This window comes from Pollicipes pollicipes, unplaced genomic scaffold (genome assembly GCF_011947565.3).
Source record: "Pollicipes pollicipes isolate AB1234 unplaced genomic scaffold, Ppol_2.1 Scaffold_2555;HRSCAF=2994_pilon_pilon_pilon, whole genome shotgun sequence".
Lineage (NCBI taxonomy): Eukaryota > Metazoa > Arthropoda > Thecostraca > Pollicipedomorpha > Pollicipedidae > Pollicipes > Pollicipes pollicipes.
In genome coordinates, this window is record NW_023596136.1 from 1,056,312 (window position 1) to 1,076,049 (window position 19,738).

The 19,738-nt window shown below is 48.7% G+C and overlaps 1 protein-coding gene across 1 annotated transcript in view; it reads right to left on the reverse strand.

Annotated features, from left to right (window-relative positions):
* Positions 1 to 19,519, reverse strand: part of LOC119107281 (follicle-stimulating hormone receptor) — a 66,467-nt gene extending 46,948 nt beyond the window's left edge. The window contains exons 1-4 of the mRNA XM_037230704.1: positions 19,433 to 19,519; positions 18,805 to 18,930; positions 14,374 to 14,436; positions 14,024 to 14,094 (exon numbers count right to left, since the gene is read on the reverse strand). Coding sequence (XP_037086599.1) covers positions 14,024 to 14,094; positions 14,374 to 14,436; positions 18,805 to 18,930; positions 19,433 to 19,519 — 347 coding nt within the window. The remainder of the gene's footprint in view (positions 1 to 14,023; positions 14,095 to 14,373; positions 14,437 to 18,804; positions 18,931 to 19,432) is intronic.
* Between the last annotated feature and the right edge of the window lie 219 nt (positions 19,520 to 19,738).

The following is a 19,738-nucleotide window of genomic DNA, read 5'->3' on the forward strand; positions in this document are numbered from 1 at the left end:
CCGGGACATGTACCGCGGCGAACCGAGTGAAACCGAGTCAGGGGCCTCGGGCTCTGACACGAAGATGGCGGCGCGCCCGACTGAGCTGGCAGCGTTTTGACCGCGGACGGGCTGCTCCACGGACAGGCCCCGCGCGCGTGTGGCGGGGTTCGGTTCTTGGGCGAGGGACGGCACGCGCGTGAGTGCGTTTTTGGGGCGGCCGGGCTGCCTCGTCCGCCGGCCCGCCGCGGGCATGACTGCCGGCCGGACCGTCGAGCAGCCTCTGGGCTGGCCTGTGTGTCCGAACTCCTCGTCGAACCGAATGCACATTAGTACTCCCACATATAGACAGTGATTGAGCGGACGCATTGACTGTGAATCTGGCGGGTGGCCGTTTGGTTGTCGGGACTGGCTGTAATACCGATTGGGGCTTCATGTCTCACCGGCTGCTATGGCTATTTTGAGGCGGTACGCCTCTATTACGCATTTATCAGGCATTAGGTACGTGTGAAGCGGTAGTGGTGTGGCGAGCACTCCATCCCAGGATATAGAAGTCCAGAGATGAGCACTCTAACCACTAAACACCGTGCCGCCATCGCCCCTTTGCCGCGCGAACTGCACCCGTCTCGATAAACTCCAGACTGGTGTTGCTGGGCCCCAAATTCTATACTTAGGAAGCTCTGAAGCGTAAAAGGAAGAAAGCGCTTCAAGATTGATGAGGTGGATGGCGAATAGAAGCTCACAATTCTCCCAATTCATTCAGCTTATCTATCGCAAACCAGATCAGCCACATACACTCGGCTCCGCTGTTCAGATGGTGAATCAACAGAGCCTTTAAGCGCGGCACGTGCGCAGTGTTTTGCGTGACGTTTGGGAGGCAGTTGAATGCATTTACAGTCAACGTTTGCTTTTTTACTTCCTATTTACTTGCAACCAGGAGGGCGGCTCCCTATTCAGCTGCATGGGTTTCACCCCCCGCTGTAACTTGGTTGCAGCCTGCAGATTTGTGAGAAAGTGAGCCAAATTCGGTGAGAAACCAGTTCGTTGGTATATCATTACCGCGGTACTCTTCGTTGTATTTTCATCGCTCAGCCAACCAACGTATTTTGGGAAACCACGCCCGTTTAAAACGCACTTAATCAAAGAAATGAGTAAGCTGTACCATTGAACGTGTCTCACCAGGGGGTAGTGTCCGGATTCAGCTGATGAGACAGCCCCCACCCTCTCTTGTTGAGAGTAAAGGCATGTGGAATTGAAAACAAGTCCAGTTTGTCAGAGCGTATAAAAGAATCTGTAATTAGAAGAGGAAGAAAGGGAAAGAGGAAAACAAGGAAAAAATAGAAGTTTTGAATTTGTAATGTGCCTGCTGCCAAGGGCGTGCTGACGCGGCAAAGTCTGTGCGCTCAAACAAAACGTTGTCCATATCCATGCACAGTGGTTTAACTGGGCAGCACTGTACCGCATGACGTCACTCGTCGGCTGAGGTGGGCAAAATCGGCTCCGGGAGCCCTCTATCTGGCAATATCCGAACCAATAGGTGAAGGGTTGTGAGGAAGTGCGACAGCATCCTAAGCCGTGGATGTCACGCACGCTGGACTTTATGAACACTGGACTTAATGAACACTGGACTTCATGAACACTGGACTTTATGACCACTGGACTTAATGAACACTGGACTTTTTGATTCTCCTCTATCCAGGGGTTTTGGACGTTTTTTAGGCCTTATGAACCCTTGATGCTACGATTGTGGACTTTTGACCACTGGACTTTATGAACTCTGGACGCTTCAATACGCATCCGTCAAATTGACCACCCCCGAAGGTTTTTTCCAGAATAGTTTCCGAACGGCGCGGCGTAACCGCGCCAAGTTTGGCATAGCTGTTAACAATTTAATAGCAGATCGTTTGGCATCAACAATTTAGATCTACCTTGCATGGGCATTGACCTATGGCAGGTCAAAGTCAGGCCATGATTTCAGTGCAGGCCATATGTCAGGGAATCCTTCAATCTGATCCAACAACAGCGTGTTAGACGAGGCCGTACACTTCTGAAATGCTTTCTTAGGCAACACAACAGTTGAATGAACACATTAAATTGACCTAAGGTCAGGTATGAAGGTCACACCAAGGTCAAAACCAACCTGTTTTGTTACTTTAGGACTTGCAATGTGGGATACTTTCTGGTGCTCATTTCGAATTTATTGATGGCAGGAACCGCATTATATGCTTTCTGTGGACTTTTTAGAGGTCAGAATAGGTGATTGACAAAATGACCCAGGTCAACATTTTGTTTTAGGAGCGTACTGCCTAGCTTAATCTTCGTCGCTTAGTTAAATGCAAAACTCAAAGCAATCTTGTATGATTTGGTCACCTTGACCTTCAAAAGGTCAAACAAGGTAACTGACCTTGAATGAGCATGTGGCCTTTTGCTTAGAAACGGTTATCCAGGTTCTGGGGGCACTTTGGAGACTAACATGTAACTTGACCTTGTTTGACCTTTTTGACACAAAGGCCATGACCTAGGATCCTGAAATTTTGACCTAAATGAGTTCACGTACAGGTCAACACACCCTGTAAATTTGGTATCTCTAGCTTTCTTAGTTCCTGAGATTTCAGGGAGGTCAGATTGACCCCCAAACCGAGCGAAGGGTATGTAGCCGGCCACCTAGGCGCGTGTTAAAGGAAGCTCAACATATGATGTTCCGGGTGGTTTCGACACTTTCTTCACGTCCTTGACACATATTCCTTTTGACACCACGAAAGCTAACACAACATAAAAACAATCAACGGACAGGATACGCATTGCAATATCATATAAATATGAAGCATGTGCACGAAAGCGCACCCTTAATGGTTACACCCCGTGTCATGTCTTTCTGTCGGCTGGTTCATTCGACTCGCAACACATTAAACGTTTGAACACGAATACATAACTGATTATACACCAGATTGAAAGAGTGAGATATTATGAATTTAAGTCGTAAGAATGAGCTGTATCACAAAGACAAAGCGAACAAAAGCAAAATAGACAAACTAAAAATATGCAACGGCGTAAAAAGCTATCTAGTTACAGTATGTATTTGCCCAATTTTAAACGGATCGAAAATGCCTTCTCCTCCTCGTCGTCCACGTCACTACATTCCCCTCATCTTCATTTGTGTCGTTATTGCCCATTTCGACGTCCTTGAAGAGTGCACTAATATATTTTGCACTCGAACTGACCTGGAAGGGCCGGCGTCGGCGCCTGGGTCTGCCGATGTCGAGTTCGATAATGCTGACGACGCGTGGACCGTTGATCGCCAGCAGGTAGTGGAACTGGTCCACTATGGGGTCCTGTCTGGACGTCTTCCCGGCGTGTCTCATCCGACAGGCTGTTTGTGTCTGGGTTCCTACATTTCCCCGCTGTACATCCAAATTGCAATAACAATGGCTCGATCACATCTGCTCCATAACCCAGCAGTTTGTGCACAGACGAGGGCATATATCACCAAAGTTACAATGACAGGAACAACTGAGTCGTCTTCGTGGCATATTGCGCGTACTGCTGGGTGTTGATGGGCGAGAATGAAGACAGAGCAGACAGGATAACGGCGAATATATGAAGAAGACTCGGGACAATACCTGTCACTTCACCGAGCTCGCTGAACTCTCGGAATGCACGACGCGCAGTGCTGTCGTCGTTTGATGTGCTTCCCCCCTCGTTTGATGTGTCGTTTTCCCCCCCTCGTTTGATGTACCGCTTCCTCCGCTCTCGGCTGAGCCACCACCAAGCTCATCTCCTTTCGAAAATGCCGCTGCACCACTTTCTTTCGCTCATTTACGGTTCTTTTACATTTGGGTGCCAACGCCCAGGTCTGAGCTAGCAACCGATAGGATATGTGAATGACTCACTCGAAAATACGAATCCAAGAGTGCATCGTCGGTATACCGAGCTGGTAGCCCTCCTTGCGAGCAGGGCTGATAACGCATTCAGGTCATTCATTCACATCGGTGTTGCTCTGCATACAGTGCAAGACGCACTGTTCTTGGTGTCTGTCAGAGTAGCAACGTTTTTTACGTCCACCATCTCAAGACAAAGCTGATGATCAGCTTCCACATGAATGCTTCCCGAGGCAGTCAAGACTGTCGGCTTCAACCGGCTGACCTGCGCTCCGATCCGTCTACTCTCTTCTCCCGATATATCTGCAGTTTCGCGGATATATTTGACGCACAGCGTCTGAATAGCCTAGCTGATGACATAAGCTATTCGGCCAGAGCAATCAGCTGTCGAATGAGAGCTTGAAATGGACCATTGGTGCACAAAATAGTCCTTTTTCGGTCATTGTTACATCCTCCTCACTGGCTGCCCGCTTGCATACTGAGATATGGTTCCATAGAATCCCCACTTGACTCCCAGACCACCATGGATGGTTTGTGTGCTGGGTCCCGGCTGGTCAACCAGTCTGCTCAATATCGTCAGGATCCCACGCGCTTCCACCAAACGGTGACTGGTGTGGTTCATCAGTGCTTGGAGAGTTACTTAAGTCGTGTTTTGCTTACGTACGCTGTGCTGTACGCGGGGAAGATATCAGAAACATCCGGAGTCAGGATACCCAGGGCTTTTGTCTCAAGGTATCTGCCTTGACCCCGGTAGAATTGGGAGAATCCTTGCCAAAACTGTCTGACAGCATTGTGAACTTTGGTCTCCATATCATTATAGGTGTCAAGGTCTCGCGTGATGCGAACTCAAGTGTTTGTGTCACAATGGTGCGAGTGGTCCACGCTTTACTAACTGAGCTTTAGGGACGGGTTATGGACAAAAAGACTCAGAAAGCTCGGAAAATCTAAAAAAGAAAGCAGGGAGCTATTATTGAGCAGCCTACAAACAAAAGAATAGCGAGAACGGGCAACGAACATCAAGGAAAGTAAGAACCCAATAACGGGTCTGCTCACATTGCCATGTGTTTCCATACAAAGCCCTGCGTACGTGAAAAAATGCGGGGCAAAGAAACACATGCACGAGGAAAGGTAGCACGATGAAATGCGACACAGGGTCATGCATAGGAAGAAATACGATACGAAGAAACGCATACACGACGAAACGTGACATCAATATGCGTATGCCAAGAAATGCGCTAAAAAACATAGTGCGCAGAATTGCGGATACGAGTTTTTGCGAACGTGCAAAGCTTTCTGATCACTAGATCTTGCGGATCCGAATGTGTGCTTGCGAAGATGCGTGCAGCTAGGTTATCGATGATGACTTTCGCAAAAGGTTTTGCGTATGACGAACTGCGACGCGGAGATTGGTTGCGAACAATGGTGACCAAGGGATGCTATACGAATCAGATGAGGCGCGAGGTTTGGGTTGGGCAAGGAAGATAAATATGGACTGTTCAAAGCAAGTGTACCGTCTGTTTTTTAGCTTTATTCGCCCGATGTTTGACTGAAGTGAGCTCGTTACGGTTTGTTGCATGACAGATGATTGCATACAGGTGATGTGTGATACATGCGAACCGCTGGGACCATATCCAAGGGTGATGATGACATCAGTTTGGGTGCTTGCTGCAGAGCTTCGTGTAGTTCGTTAACTGGTGGGCCAAGTGACTCACCAGGCTGCTCAAAGATGGTCCATTAGCCGAGCAAATCTGGTTCATCAGCTTTCTTCTACAACGATTGAAAGTGTTATCACCTATCGATCTCCAGGGTGGTTAATCCCACCGAATTGTGCGTCGCCAGTGTTTGTCGAAAGCCAGAATGAGAAACAAACGCTGAAGAGCTGCGTTCGCCTGATATTTTTCAGTATGGTGAAATCTGCAGCGAAGTGAGCCGACCAAGCAGGGCCACGCGTGTCATATGTGAACTGGCCATGTGTGTCATATGTGAACTGGCCGTGTGTGTCATATGTGAACTGGCCATGTGTGTCATATGTGAACTGGCCGTGTGTGTCATATGTGAACTGGCCGTGTGTGTCATATGTGAACTGGCCGTGTGTGTCATATGTGAACTGGCCACGCGTGTCATATGTGAATTGGCCGTGTGTGTCATATGTGAACTGGCCGTGTGTGTCATATGTGAACTGGCCACGCGTGTCATATGTGAACTGGCCGTGTGTGTCATATGTGAACTGGCCATGTGTGTCATATGTGAACTGGCCGTGTGTGTCATATGCGAACTGGCCGTGTGTGTCATATGTGAACTGGCCGTGTGTGTCATATGTGAACTGGCCGTGTGTGTCATATGTGAACTGGCCGTGTGTGTCATATGTGAACTCAAGGCGGTTTGCGGGCAACTGGTGCCTAGGTCGGCTGCTAGAGGCCTTCCAACTTTGTGACCCGCTGATGGCTAATGAGAGCAGTGCAGTGCTCCACAATTAGATTCCTGTTAGATTTGGAGTAGCAACTATGCAATGATCTTTTGAAATGCAAACAAATTATCTTGAATTTATGTCAAGATCCTAGGACTACATTCAATTCTCTCAAATCTTGGTACATTTTCTAAGGTCTGCCTGGCCCGGGAAATTCTCCAAGGTCTTGCCAGGCGGTGCAGTGGCCAGAGGGTTGCTGATGTGCCATCTGGTTACCCTGTAAAGTTAGTGAATATTGAATATATGGACATCAGATGTGATAGCATTTCCAGTGTTTCCTTGAGACCAAAAATAGCTAGCCGTTATATCTTCTTTTTTGCTGCCCTGCGATCAAACCAAACACGTTTCTCCAGTCCGTTTGGATAGTTGCAGATGGTTAACACGTACGTGTCTAGGTCACATCTAATAATTCAATTGTGATTAAAAAAGCGACTGAGAATAGAACTTGTCCAATCAGGTCGGCCTTTGTAAAAATCTATAATCGTGGCCGAATAGCTGTCTGAGTGCAACTCTGCAGCCCAAACACATGGTTTGACTACACGCGAATGCAACTTTAACAACTCCCACCCACACGCCAGCTGGCTAATCTGGTGGCCGAGGCGTCCATCGCAAACTTATAAATCTACGGCAAGCCGGTCAGCTGGGGACTGTCTATGGTGTGACTCGCATGGCGTATGTAGAGGCCACGTCGGAAGTAAAATGAGAAAAGAAACAAACCTAAACAAACCACCTACTGCCCCTAGTAGATCGGGCCTAGAATCACCCCTATGTGGGAATCTGGAGGATCCTGGTATGAATGAGGAAAGTGCGGTTTTGAGCCTGGCGTACACTATGCATTTCCAAGTTCACGTACATAAGTACACTCTGCAGCTGACCTAAATGGGTAACTAGGTAGCGTCTAGTTAGCGTAACGTAGCGCGTAATCTGGCGACTACATTGATGGCTCTGCAAAGCTCAATCCCAGCGCTGCCGTTAGATTTGATGCCCTAGCACCATAACCAATCAGCGGCAAGCTGTGGATTTTTTAGAATTACGGTGAGTGGAGCGGAAGCTATTTGTTTGCCACCATTTAGCGAGGTAAGCATGAATTTTTGCTGAGGAGGGTCACATATTGCCTGAATTGCAAAGCGAAGTGATTGGTGTTTTATAGTTCCGATTGAGCCCATCTTCCCTCCAGGGGTCATCGTGTTCTAGCTACGCCACTCCGAGTAGCCCATGAGTCAAAAATCCTTAGAGGAAGCCCTGGCTTTTTGTTCTTAGCTATGCTAAAAGACGTCCATAGATAATGTGATCCAAATAGCCGAGGTTATATAGGAGCGACCAATACTAAAATGCATGTTCCTAACATGCAGTATGTATACAAAACTTGAGCATTCAAAAACGACGCCAGGCAGTAAGATTGTCGGATGGTATATGCGACGGACGCTTATAGAGTTCAGCTCTAAAAACATGATCCTAACTTCTGCTTTAATATATGTGCGTCGTCAATGATGAAATTCCAGAGCACAGTAAAAGCATGAGGAGGGGTGATACGGATGGAATGTGAGCGTTTCTATCCCAAATTTTGACGTATATTGCTGTTCGATGTGTGCACAAGTTACGATGCATACTCTGATGTATATCCTACGATGCTCTCTTCAGCATTTGCACGTTGTTTTGCATGTGCTTAAAAACTTAAGACGCTTTGTGTCGAGTTTCATGAAAATGTTATACCGTAGCATCTGATTTGGGTACGCTGGCATAATTTTGGTAACAGGAGACACCTAGTGTTCATGAAAATTGCCACCTAATTAACAATGCATTCATCCGTCTCCATACCAAGCAGATGGGAGGTAAAAGCAACCACCAACCGGTACTATTTTGTGCTGGTGGGTGGGGGCTTGTGCTCGAGCCCCCACCCGCAAGGACGTTTCTCAACCATGTAAGTGTGGCGAAGTCACACTTGGGACTGCGTTTAGTCGTTTAGCAGGAATCATAGTGTTTTTGCTGTAACGCGACGTTCGAATCCACATAATACATCTATTTGACCACGTTTCTTCCCTCCCGAGTGCACCATAGACAGCAAAAGACATGTGTCAAAAGAGCGTTTACGTTTCGGTGGTCAGGATTGGCAGAAAGAGATAAAAATGGGCAGACGGATTTTGAAATATCCCAACGGTGGAATGTGTTAGCTATGATTATTTTCGAAAAATAGCGTTGCGACCAGAGCACGCAATCTAACAATAGTAAACAGTCATCCTAGCAAAAGATATTCGCGAAAGAATGCTAACAAAAAGCAAAGCGATCACAGCATTAGCGCTAGTGATGCACCTGTCTTTCCATAGGTCTGAATATTTAAGCAATAAGTGGTGTAGAAGCATTGTATTAGTCTAAATCCATTCGGCATGATAGCTGCCGGGACTGGAGATGCTGGAACTTTGGCAACGTCATGCCTGAGAGCGGTGGTCGGCATTGGGCATGCGTAGTGTGGCTGGTAACAACGGCTGTTTGTAACAGCTAAGCACCCGGCTATTAGCCCGTGCCTATGCATCTAGGGCACAATGGTCCAGGCCCTCCCAGTAGCTCAGTAATAAGAGCGCGTTCCATCCAATACACGCCCGGCCTTGTTGGGAGGGGGGGGGGGGGCGAGGGGGGCTCAAGTCTCTTCAGGCGCTCGCCATTTGCCCTTGACTGGGATGGCCGGCGGCCGGTGGCAACGGCCGCGTCCAATGTCCGATGACGTCAGAGGGCAGGGCTGACCGTGCCCAGCAATGCGATGCGTTAAGCTTTCACTGCAACATTCTGTCATGGGCCTGAAATTTCACTATCGGGTGGTACGGGTCAGGGTTCACGCGAAAAGCGCTGTTTAGCGTGCGCTCCGATCGCAGAAATCCGTATGTTCAAAAGGTTGGGTCTAATACTCACCAACATGAATGCATCATGTTTTGCCAACATATAAGGCGTCCCCAGAAAGCTTAAAGTGTGTCATATTGTACAACGAGCTAAAGCAGCCAGGCGCCATGATCATATGCAAATCTTAGACAGGAGGCTGATCAGGTTATTAGAAAAAGACATTGAGAATCCCACAGGCTAAGTTTTGAGTCCTGCTCCTTCTAACACGCGCCAGGGTGGCCGGCTATATACACTTCGCTGTGGTGAGGGAGGGGGTCATTTTGACACGCCCGAGATTTCGGGAACTAAGAAAGTTAAAAGCACCAAATGTATCGGGTGTCTTCACTTGTACGTGAACTCACTTCGGTCAAAATTTTAACTTCCTAGGTCATTACCTTCAGGTCAAATAAGGTCAAACAAGGTAAAATTCCAGATAAGTCTCAAAAGTGCCCCCAGAATCTAGACAACTGTTTCTAAGCGAAAGTTCACCAGACCATTTAAAGTCAATGATATTGTTTGACCTTTACAAGGTTATGGTGACCAAAATCAGACAAGACTGCTCTGAGTTTTGCATTTGAATAAGCGACAAAGATTACGCTAGGCGGTGTGTTCCTAAAACAAAGTTTCGGCCCAGGTCATCTTTGGTCAATGACCTGTACTGATCTCTAAGAAGTCAGTGAAAGATGTATTATGTGGTTCGTGCTGTCAAATATTCGAAATGAGCACCACAAACTATACCATACAGCAAGCCCTGGAGCAATAAATCAGGTTGGATTTTGACCTTGGTCTAACCTTCATACCTGACCACAGGTCAATGTAATTTGCTTATTCAATATTCATGGTGCTTAAGAAAGCATCTCAGAGGTGTATGGCTTCGTCAAATACTCCGTTATTGTATCAGATTGGACAATTCCCGTGAAATTGTCTTCTCTGAAAACATGGCCTGATTTTGACCTGCTATAGGGCAGCTATCTTACAAGGCTCATCTCAATTATGTATTTCAAACGATCCGCTATTCAATTTTCTACAGCTATGCAAACTTTGGCGCGGCTTCGCCGCGCCGTTCGGAAACCATTCTGGAAAGACCTTCGGGGGGACCAATTTGACCCCTCCCCACCCGAGCGCGTGTTGAAACTCGTAATCATGCATTTTGAATGCAGTAATCATGGGTTGCGCCATCAGTAGATATGAGGACCTTCAGGGGCACAATGCAATATTTAATAGCCAATGACTAAGAACAGCATTCTGTTGGTTGTAAGGCTCTGATGACCTTAAATGCCATGTCATTGACCAAATATATGCATGAGTACACGCATTGTTATATCTTGAAAGAAGCCAACTGTGAGTAAAAAGGGAACATTTCAGCATTTGAGCGATACGTCCCACAGGGATTTAGAACCTGCATTATCTCCAAATCATCGGACAATTTGTTTTGAAAACGGTTGGGAAATGCTTACCTATGGAATACCCACCTATGCGCACCACTGATACGTGTAATCGTCTCGTACGAGCCTCGTCAAAAGAAACCGTCACTAGCAAATTACGTCAGATTATGACAGTATACACCATATCTTGCTCTTTAGAGATGTCCTTGCTAACTTTGGAAAGGAGTCAGGATTTCGTTCAAGGTTTAAATCGTGAGCACCATTGACAAATAATTTCAATATAATATATGTGTGTTTTTTAGGAAAGCCTTTACAGCCAAACACACCTCGGATGACAGTTTAAATACAGGTATAGAATAAACCTCCATATAAAGGCCGTCGGTATCAAGCAGTCACATCCAGTGATGCCCCGCAGCCTTGGTGGGGTACCGTCCAGAGTCGGGACGGAAATTGAAAAGCGCGAGGCTTCTGCGACTTCGGCGGGCGCTGACAGGGCATGGACCAGTTATTTCCGGTTGGCTGCCGGTCAGAGCCGGCAAGAGCCGGTTAGTTACTGGTTAGTTGCCGGTTAAAGCCAATCAGAAACGATAAGTTACAGGAACAGAGGCAGAACAATGTTGACGGCCAAAGCACGCAGCTGATTTTCCGGTGCAAGGCAACGTCTGTTAGGGAGATGGCAGTAATACGCAGGCGTGATCCGACGTAATATTTTATGCCTCAAAGATCTGAACCGGTAAGATTATGACTTAAACATGCTTTTCCATGTCGCCTGTATTAGTTATCCTCGAATATCCCCCACAACCAAGTACTTAATAGAGAGTGCTCTTCTTTCGGGCATATTTCAAAAACATACTCCGGTGAAACCTCAGGACTAGTTACGTCTAATGATTACACTGGATAGTGTTACTGCAGCGCCGTGGAAACTTTATAATGAGTATATCAATTTTATCTAATGTCGAGTACAAATTACGGTGTAAACACCAAAATACGCCTAACAAACAAGGCCTCATAACAGCACTACCCTTCTCCCTGCAGTCGCGACCACCTTCGTCATGACACCCGCCGTGCGGTGAGGTCTACTGGTGCGGATAAAAGTACGCTTGTAATTGGCCAGCAGGCGGCAGCGGTCTGTCATCGAGAAGCGTACTGGTTGAAGTTTGAACCGGTACCTCACTATGGACCATGTAATACTTCCATTTCCAAAGTCACTGTGAGCCCCGAAAAGAGCTACTGAGGTAAAAGCTATAGGGGAGAAATAAAAACCATAATGTCTTTTCGCGGAATTCGTGGAAAATAGGCTTCATATTCGTGTACATTTTCGTCTTAACAGAATGTGTCAAGCTTTCAATAGCATTTATTGCACAAATATTTAGACTCATTAATGTGTTGCAAATCTTATAAAACGCATACGTTGGAAAAGCAAGGAGAATGGACTGCATTACTGGCACAGCGGTGAGCAGGGAGTCGAACGAGATTTGTCCCCAAGGAGCGGCTACATCAAATATAAATTTTGAGCTATTCAGAAGGATTTCGAGGACACTAGCGTTGCTTATCGAATCGTACGCATCTGATCCATCAATACGTGAAAAAGTAGGAAAAAAAGGTGGGATACCCCTTTTAACATATGTGTTGGTTTCAATAGGAGGAAATCGGAACCTCTGCAGTGGATTACCTTATCAACCGTACACTAGTTGGGTACAAGCAGGTAAGGGCTGTGAGTGGGATGTCTCTCCACCCAGACAGATATAGTCCCCAGACAGACGCCGTTAGACGCCGTTTTTCAGAAGCGGATGTTTTTACCGCATACCACGTGCAAAGAAAGGACTGTTGAAATAGCCTTATTCCTTGTAGAAAAACAGGGAGATGGATGTGCTGATATTTCACATGCCTTTATCGAAACGAATATCAGTTTGACTGTAGATATTTGAGGGATCATTGACTCAAATATCTCCTTCAAATTTATGTCACGACTCTGGGCGGTGCCTCATCAGGGATCCGGGGCACCGCTGGAAGTGTCTTCTTAAATGCCGACGGGTTTTATGTGGATATTTATCTCTGAATGCGAACAATCCTCCGAGGGGTGTTTGACTGTAACGACTCCTTAAAAAAGAACCACACATATGTGATATTGAAATCACTTATCAATAGTGCTCACGCTTTTATACTGAAATACTGAATAAGGCTTTTACTACTGTCTTATCTATATGCATGATGTTCCTCGCAAATGCACTCAACAACTTTAGCACATAACGTGTCATGTAAGCGTAATATCAAGTAAATGTAACGTGTCATGGAAGAGAAGAAAACACCAAGCACACATCCGGTCATATACAGTGGGCTATTAGGCTGTCGGGCGGTTTGGCCGCACGGTCCTAGAGCGCTCACACCAAACGAGTCCGCTGGACAATCACTACAGCTTTCAGGTGGTGTCGTAGGACCTGCTAGCGAGCGGTACGAGCAATCGTATTATGTCTGATGTCTGGCCGAGGGCGTCTCACGGCGATTCAGCAGAAACAGCCCGAAAGAGGATGCAAGTGTGATGATGAGAATACTTATGCACGCTGCTTTATCTGGATATCACGTTAATTCAGACCAAACCTGGATTTGATCGCTAAATCGTGCGCCATTTTGTCACGGGCCTGCTGCGCCCATGTCTGCCGTGGCTGCGCATGCTGGGAACCCGATGCTCCTTGGCTGCTGGACTCAACCGTCACATTTGATCTCAGATTCGGATATACCTTAAAACCGACGTCGCACCCATGCACACAGCTGAGACTCGACCTCCCTGCCAAGACACCAGAAGCCGCGAAACGCAGCTGGTTCTAGACGTGACCGGCAGGCCTCGGCGAAGCTCGGCAACCGCGGTGACGTCACAGGCTGTCGTACGCCATAAGTTATTGCCGGAGGCACCGCCATAAAGGGAAATGCAAACATGCCAGAGTAGTCCGAATGCCCCGTCGTCAGGGTTCAAGCGGAGAAACCAAACCCGCACGGGCCGCTTACGGACCCACCGGGTAGATCCGTGATGATGCCACCACGACCCCAAGCACACTCATTGTAAATCATATGCTCCGTAACCGCGAGACAAGCCTGCTCCTTTGGGCGGCAAATCCGTAGATTTGCTGTCGGGGTCCGCCGCGAAGTATTGGAGCTCTGGTCACGATACAATGCCCCCGATCGCCGGCCAAGCAGAGGGGTGTTGAATCACTGGTGCGAAACGATCGGTGATGTTCGAGTCGCGTGCTACGCTCATGGTCGTGTGCAATCCTCCATGGGTGCCTAGTGACCATTTGCGGATGGATATCATAGACCATAGTGACCATGTGGGACGGCTCACATGAGACCGATGGACAGGGTCTGCCGGTATACTCACATGAGAGTGACCGCAGAGTCCGTCGGCGTACTCACACGAAACTGACGGCAGGGTCTGGCGGTACACTCACATGAGACTGACGGGCGGCGGCAGCGTCTGCGGCACAGCCTTGATTGCCTCGCCGTGGCAGACGCAGTCCAGCTCCCCGCCGCGGCCGTCGGTGGCGTTGCAGCAGGAGCAGCCGGGCGGCGGCCGTAGCCAGCCGCCGGCCGGCCGGCCGCCGCAGCTCACTTCCCACGTCGCCAGGTCGGCCGACAGATGGCAGCAGTGCCAGCGCGGGAGCAGCGGTCCCGGCGGCAGCCACGCGCCGCCGTCCCCGGCCGGCGGTGCCGGTGGCGCGGGTGGCGGGGGCGGCGCGGCCGGCGCCGCCGCCGGCGGCCGCGGCCCCAGCCGCTCCGTCAGCTCGGAGAGCGTGCGGACCTCGCCGGCGCCGAGCACCGCCAGCGGGTCGCCGCTGAGCGACGGCGTGACCGCCGTCAGGGCCTGGGCGCCGGCCGGCGGCAGCAGCAGCGGCACCAGCAGCGCGAGCAGGCGGACCGGGCACGGCCGGTCCGCCATCAGGTGCCGGGCGCCGGCGAGAACCGCCGTAGGCACCGCCTGCAGACGGAAGCAGGAGAGAAGCCCGAGTCAGAACGGGGCATGCACGCTTCTCGGCGCGTGTTACAGGCAAGGTCGATAAATAAAGGGTTTTACTTGTGACATATCAAGTGGTTTGGCGGTAAACCATGTACCTACGACCAGGGAGGGATTAACTTCGCTCGCTTGCATCATGTTTGTTGTATTCCGGAAAGATATTTAAGAAAGATATATACCAGTTTTCCTGCGTTAAGCATGCCGTTCCCAGCAAAGCATGGCTCGCAGGCGCTACCCAATTTTACATTTGCATCTGGCATTGCCTCTGATTGGCGATGTCAGCGCAGACATCGTCTCTGATTGGTGGTGTCCGCGTAGAGAGCAAATCACACTGTGGTGACAGCAGCGCAAACACAAATCCGAAAAAGTCGTGGCCTCCGTGTCATTGACCAGATTGGCAATTGCGATTAAGATCCAATCAAACACCGTTGGTAAGTCTGCTTGGGACGTTACACATGAGGGAGAAGAACTTATAATTATCCGCGGCATTCGAACAGCAGTTGGTTCGTATTCAACGATATCACTTCATTCAGAGTGGCTCTTGATGAAATGATTTTTTCATAAGTTGTCAAGTGCATTTGCGCGCACCATTATTGACATAGATAACACAGCAGTCTAGTCTCATTCCTCGGAGAGAAACCAGGAGAGTGTAAATATGGATGCATTGATGTTTTGGCAACATGCCTTTACCGAAACAATTAGCAAAAGTGAATAAGGGAATAGCCATCAACGCATCTATATCTTTATTCTCCTGGTTTTCCTCTACGAGGAGTTAGGTTATCACTCCAGTCTTAAATTGTTTTTCATTCCAAAAATGCCATGCGTCATAACGTTGTTATGGGTGCATGCATTTTGGCCTGCGGTGCGCATAGCATTCACTTTTTAGTTATTATTATTTTTTATTTATTATTTATGCGGGTAGATTTATTAATCTACCCGCATTGTTTAGGGCCCTGTTGATTGTAAGCCTATGGAACATATAGGCTTAGGCTTATACAGGCTTAAAAACAGGCAATGCCCACAGGCTTTCGGGTATGGAACTTCGGTTAGGAATATGCTTGTCATTCAGCCTGGGGGGAGGGAGCGTAAGCTGAAAGCGGATGATCCACATTTGAAGATAGAGAAGCAAGCATCAGATATGATGAAATATGCTCACTTATAACCATTGGTATACTTTTAATTGGAAAAGACTGCTCCAGACAGCACAATATTCCTGTTTAGTGAATATGCCCCTCAGTACCTCAATGTTTGATTACGTCACCGTCCCTTGCACAACATTGATCAAGAGCAAAGTGACGGCCGTGGCATCTGGAAATCGTGCTCGCAAACGCAGGCTATAAACGACACGACCATTCTACTTTTATCGGCCTTGATCGCCACATGACTTATGGAATGACAAGATTCGAATGGCGTTATTGTGAAGTCATGAATTCCAAGTTGACCTTAAAATACTCTCCCCGAAAAAACTTCCAATTTTCGCCGGCGTATAGCTCAGAAACTTGAGGTGTTTTGCTCTTAAAAAGGGCAGGGCTGCAAACTGCACCGATAGGTATTAACATTGCTCCTCCAGAAGAAATGTGCAACACTCTCTTTAATTCAGACAGCGCCTGACTTGTTAAGGACATACCGTAGCAGCAATGGCTGCGGGAGCCGTACGCGAAACATCCGGAAATAGCAGACATCGATCTGCTACAAATGGGCGGTACTATCCAAAACCATCGGGCATCAGTGCGGGGGAGGAGGAGGCTTCTTCCGAACACACACCGGGCGTCTATACAGCAGACCGGCCTATGCGGCACGTGCGCTGGAGCCAGCAGATGTCTTCCTGCAACTGTTCTGCATCTGCTAGTCAGGCCACCGTGAGAGATCACTCGAGATGGCACAGGGCCAATGTGTTGGAAATCCTGCAGCTGTTCTGCATCTGCTGGTCAGGCCGCCGTGAGAGATCGCTCGAGATGGCACAGGGCCAATGTGTTGGAAATCCTGCAGCTGTTCTGCATCTGCTGGTCAGGCCGCCGTGAGAGATCGCTCGAGATGGCACAGGGCCAATGTGTTGGAAAACCTCATAACCTGCATTGTGTAAAAGGTGAGTATGTGAAAGCATCTGGAATGAAGCCCGTTGGTTTTCATTCACTATGCTGTTGTGATGACGCGACATTAATAAATCCGTACGGATCAAGTCACTTATGCCAAGCTAACAGATGTGTGACGCTAAACGCGTTATTTAACTCGCTTCCACTTTCAAAAACTGACTGAAGAGAGATTTAGCTCCTTGTCAGACATTGTTCACGAAAAAACGTCACGCGCACATGTGGCCGTGACAAACTTCTGTCCAAGAGACTCTTCCTAGCCTTGCGGAGCCCTCTAACGAGAGTCACGGATCATGAAAGACGCGCTCGAATTCTGCGCTGGATTCAAGAAAAATCTGTTCGAGAAATAAGCCAGCATGAGTATTGCCACTTATCCAACTCCCATGGTCGCAGTGTTCCTTATGGTACAAACAAAGCCGGTAAGGATGCATTTGCATCACTTTTGTTGTTGCGTGTCTTTGCTGCTTTAAAATTACCTTTCCGTTCTTGACATGATCGTGATGAAACAATCTTATGAATCATGAATCCTAATAGCTCATCAATGCTTCCTGTGGCAGAAAATGTATGTTCGTTGCAACGGCAAGGTTTTTGGAACCTATTTATTAGAATTGGCACTGTAACCGGGTGAGATGTTAACAAAGAACAGGTCATGTGTACGTTTTTGAGAACACGCTATGCATCGTGCTGTATGTAATGGCCGGCACTTCTAAGTTTGGCCAGTTATTTCAAGGTATCAAGAGGCTTGTCTGTTTTGCCCCAATGACCAACATTTGAATAGAAAAGCAGCTAACCCTGAGGTGAACAGGAACTCTGCAGCCGAGGAGCTGTTCTTAAAAATAAGCATGAAATACAAATTTTTGTGGGTACCACTTTCCTTCTGTATCTTATCCAAGTCATCATTTTCCAAAGCAGAACAAATGGCGCGACATCTTATCTCGTGGCGGAAATTTCATGTGGGTGATACCCGTCATTCGCCGCATTGAAAAAGTGTTACCAGACTTGAATCCTTTTGAGCAAGGTTAGTCAATTCGAGAAAAACATCACACATTTTTGTGGCTGATAGTTCCGACGCAAGTGTGTACTTCAGCGCGGTAACTAGGCATATGTGTTTCTTTCCCCGGTGTAGGAATATTGAATAATTTAGACACCAAATATTGAGTGATGTCGCAGCAATTGATCTCTGAAACTCACAGCATTTTGAATACAATTTTACACCCGTCTTCCCCTGCCGGAACAATTCTGGATTCTAGCGTCCTTGTGGTTGACGGCAGGCAGCTCATACTATGAACTCTTCCCTCCAAAGCAAGTCTTGAATGATGGGTGGGTTCAAACATAGAAAGAACACCTTCAGTTTTTGCCGATTGATGGCGTTTTGATCATCTGTTAGCCCTGTGGGGGATGAGACATTCGAAGCAGTCTTTGTAGAGAGGATTCACTCCCACAGATAAATGAGCGTCTGTCCTCCTGTCACTTTTGTTGCATGGGGTAGGGGAGTTACAAGCTACCCGCGTGTGAAGCAAAGGATTATTTTGGCAAATGGGTTTGGAACAGTTCCATTGCTTGGCACCCCCTCTTCTTTGGGAGATGAGGCTAGGGCAGGGCCAGCCACCTTCTTATTCAGCATACGATAGTTGGAATACGATATATTGGATCACAAGCCGGCCGACCAGCCTTCATTATTCTACGTATGAGAACATTGTTTATACATTGGAAACCTTGGCAATGTTACGTCTGGTTCTATGGATGCTACACAATGACGATCGCGTGTTTCTGCGTACTGCGGTAATCGGCCGAAGGTTGCCTAAGCCTGCTGACATTATTCATCGACACTTATCGCCGGACAGGCATCCGGGGCATAACCGGTCCCAGCGAGAGTTAGGCCCATTACTTTAAGCTGCGCGCCTGGCAGAGGCATCTGCCTGGACGCCGACTGCTCTGTGGGCCGGAAATAGTTTGGCAAAACATTCAGCCAAGTTCTTGAGCCAGGTTATGTGTCGTTTACACAGCAGCGCTTTGCTGACGCTTAGCACATGGTGAGTGGCAATGTCGGCAATGGTTTATTAGCATCTTCTTACCGGCCATTTACGAATATTGTGCCTCATTCCAAACACCTAGTAACGGTACACACCACGTAGTGGGTAGCGCAGACGGGCGGCGGAGAGTACGTCTGCTGGTCTGCCCAGGCGTGGTCTGATCCTGCAGGTCTGCGCACGGGCGGTCGGATCCTGCCGGTCTGCGCAGGCGTCGTCTGATCCTGCAGGTTTGCACAGGTGTGGTCTGATCCTGCCGATCTGCGCAGGGGTGGTCTGATCCTGCCGGTCTGCGCATGCGCAGTCTGATCCTGCCGGTCTGCGCATGCGTGATCTGCTCCTGCCGATCTGCGCAGGCGCGGTCTGATCCTGCCAGTCTGATCCTGCCGGTCTGCGCAGGCACAGTCTGATCCTGCCGATCTGCGCAGGCGCGGTCTGATCCTGCCAGTCTGATCCTGCCGGTCTGTGCAGGCACAGTCTGATCCTGCCGATCTGCGCAGGCGCGGTCTGATCCTGCCGGTCTGCGCAGGTGTGGTCTGATCCTGCCGGTCTGCGCAGGCGCGGTCTGATCCTGCCGGTCTGCGCACGTGTGATCTGCTCCTGCCCATCTGCGCAGGCGTGGTCTGATCTTGCCAGTCTGCGCATGTGTGGTCTGATCCTGCCGGTCCGCGCAGGCGCGGTCTGATCCTGCCGGTCTGCGCAGGCGTGGTCTGATCCTGCCGCCACGCTCAGCTCGCTGGCCTGGACGGTCAGGTGAGGCCCCGGCAGCGACGACAGCCGAACGTCACGACCCTGCGGCCCGCCAGACACCATGGAAAAGTTCGCCGCCTGGCCAGCCAGCCATTTTTCCGTCTACTGGTCTAATGGCCAGTCGATGAGTAATGACAGCAGATGGAACGATTGCAATTCGATAGGGCATGTGCTGGCCCGATTTGGCACGACGCGAGACGCCAGCTGTCGACGACGGAAATCAGCTGTCGATAAGTGACATGACCAACCGGTTGTCATCGAACTACACACACCCGCTTCACA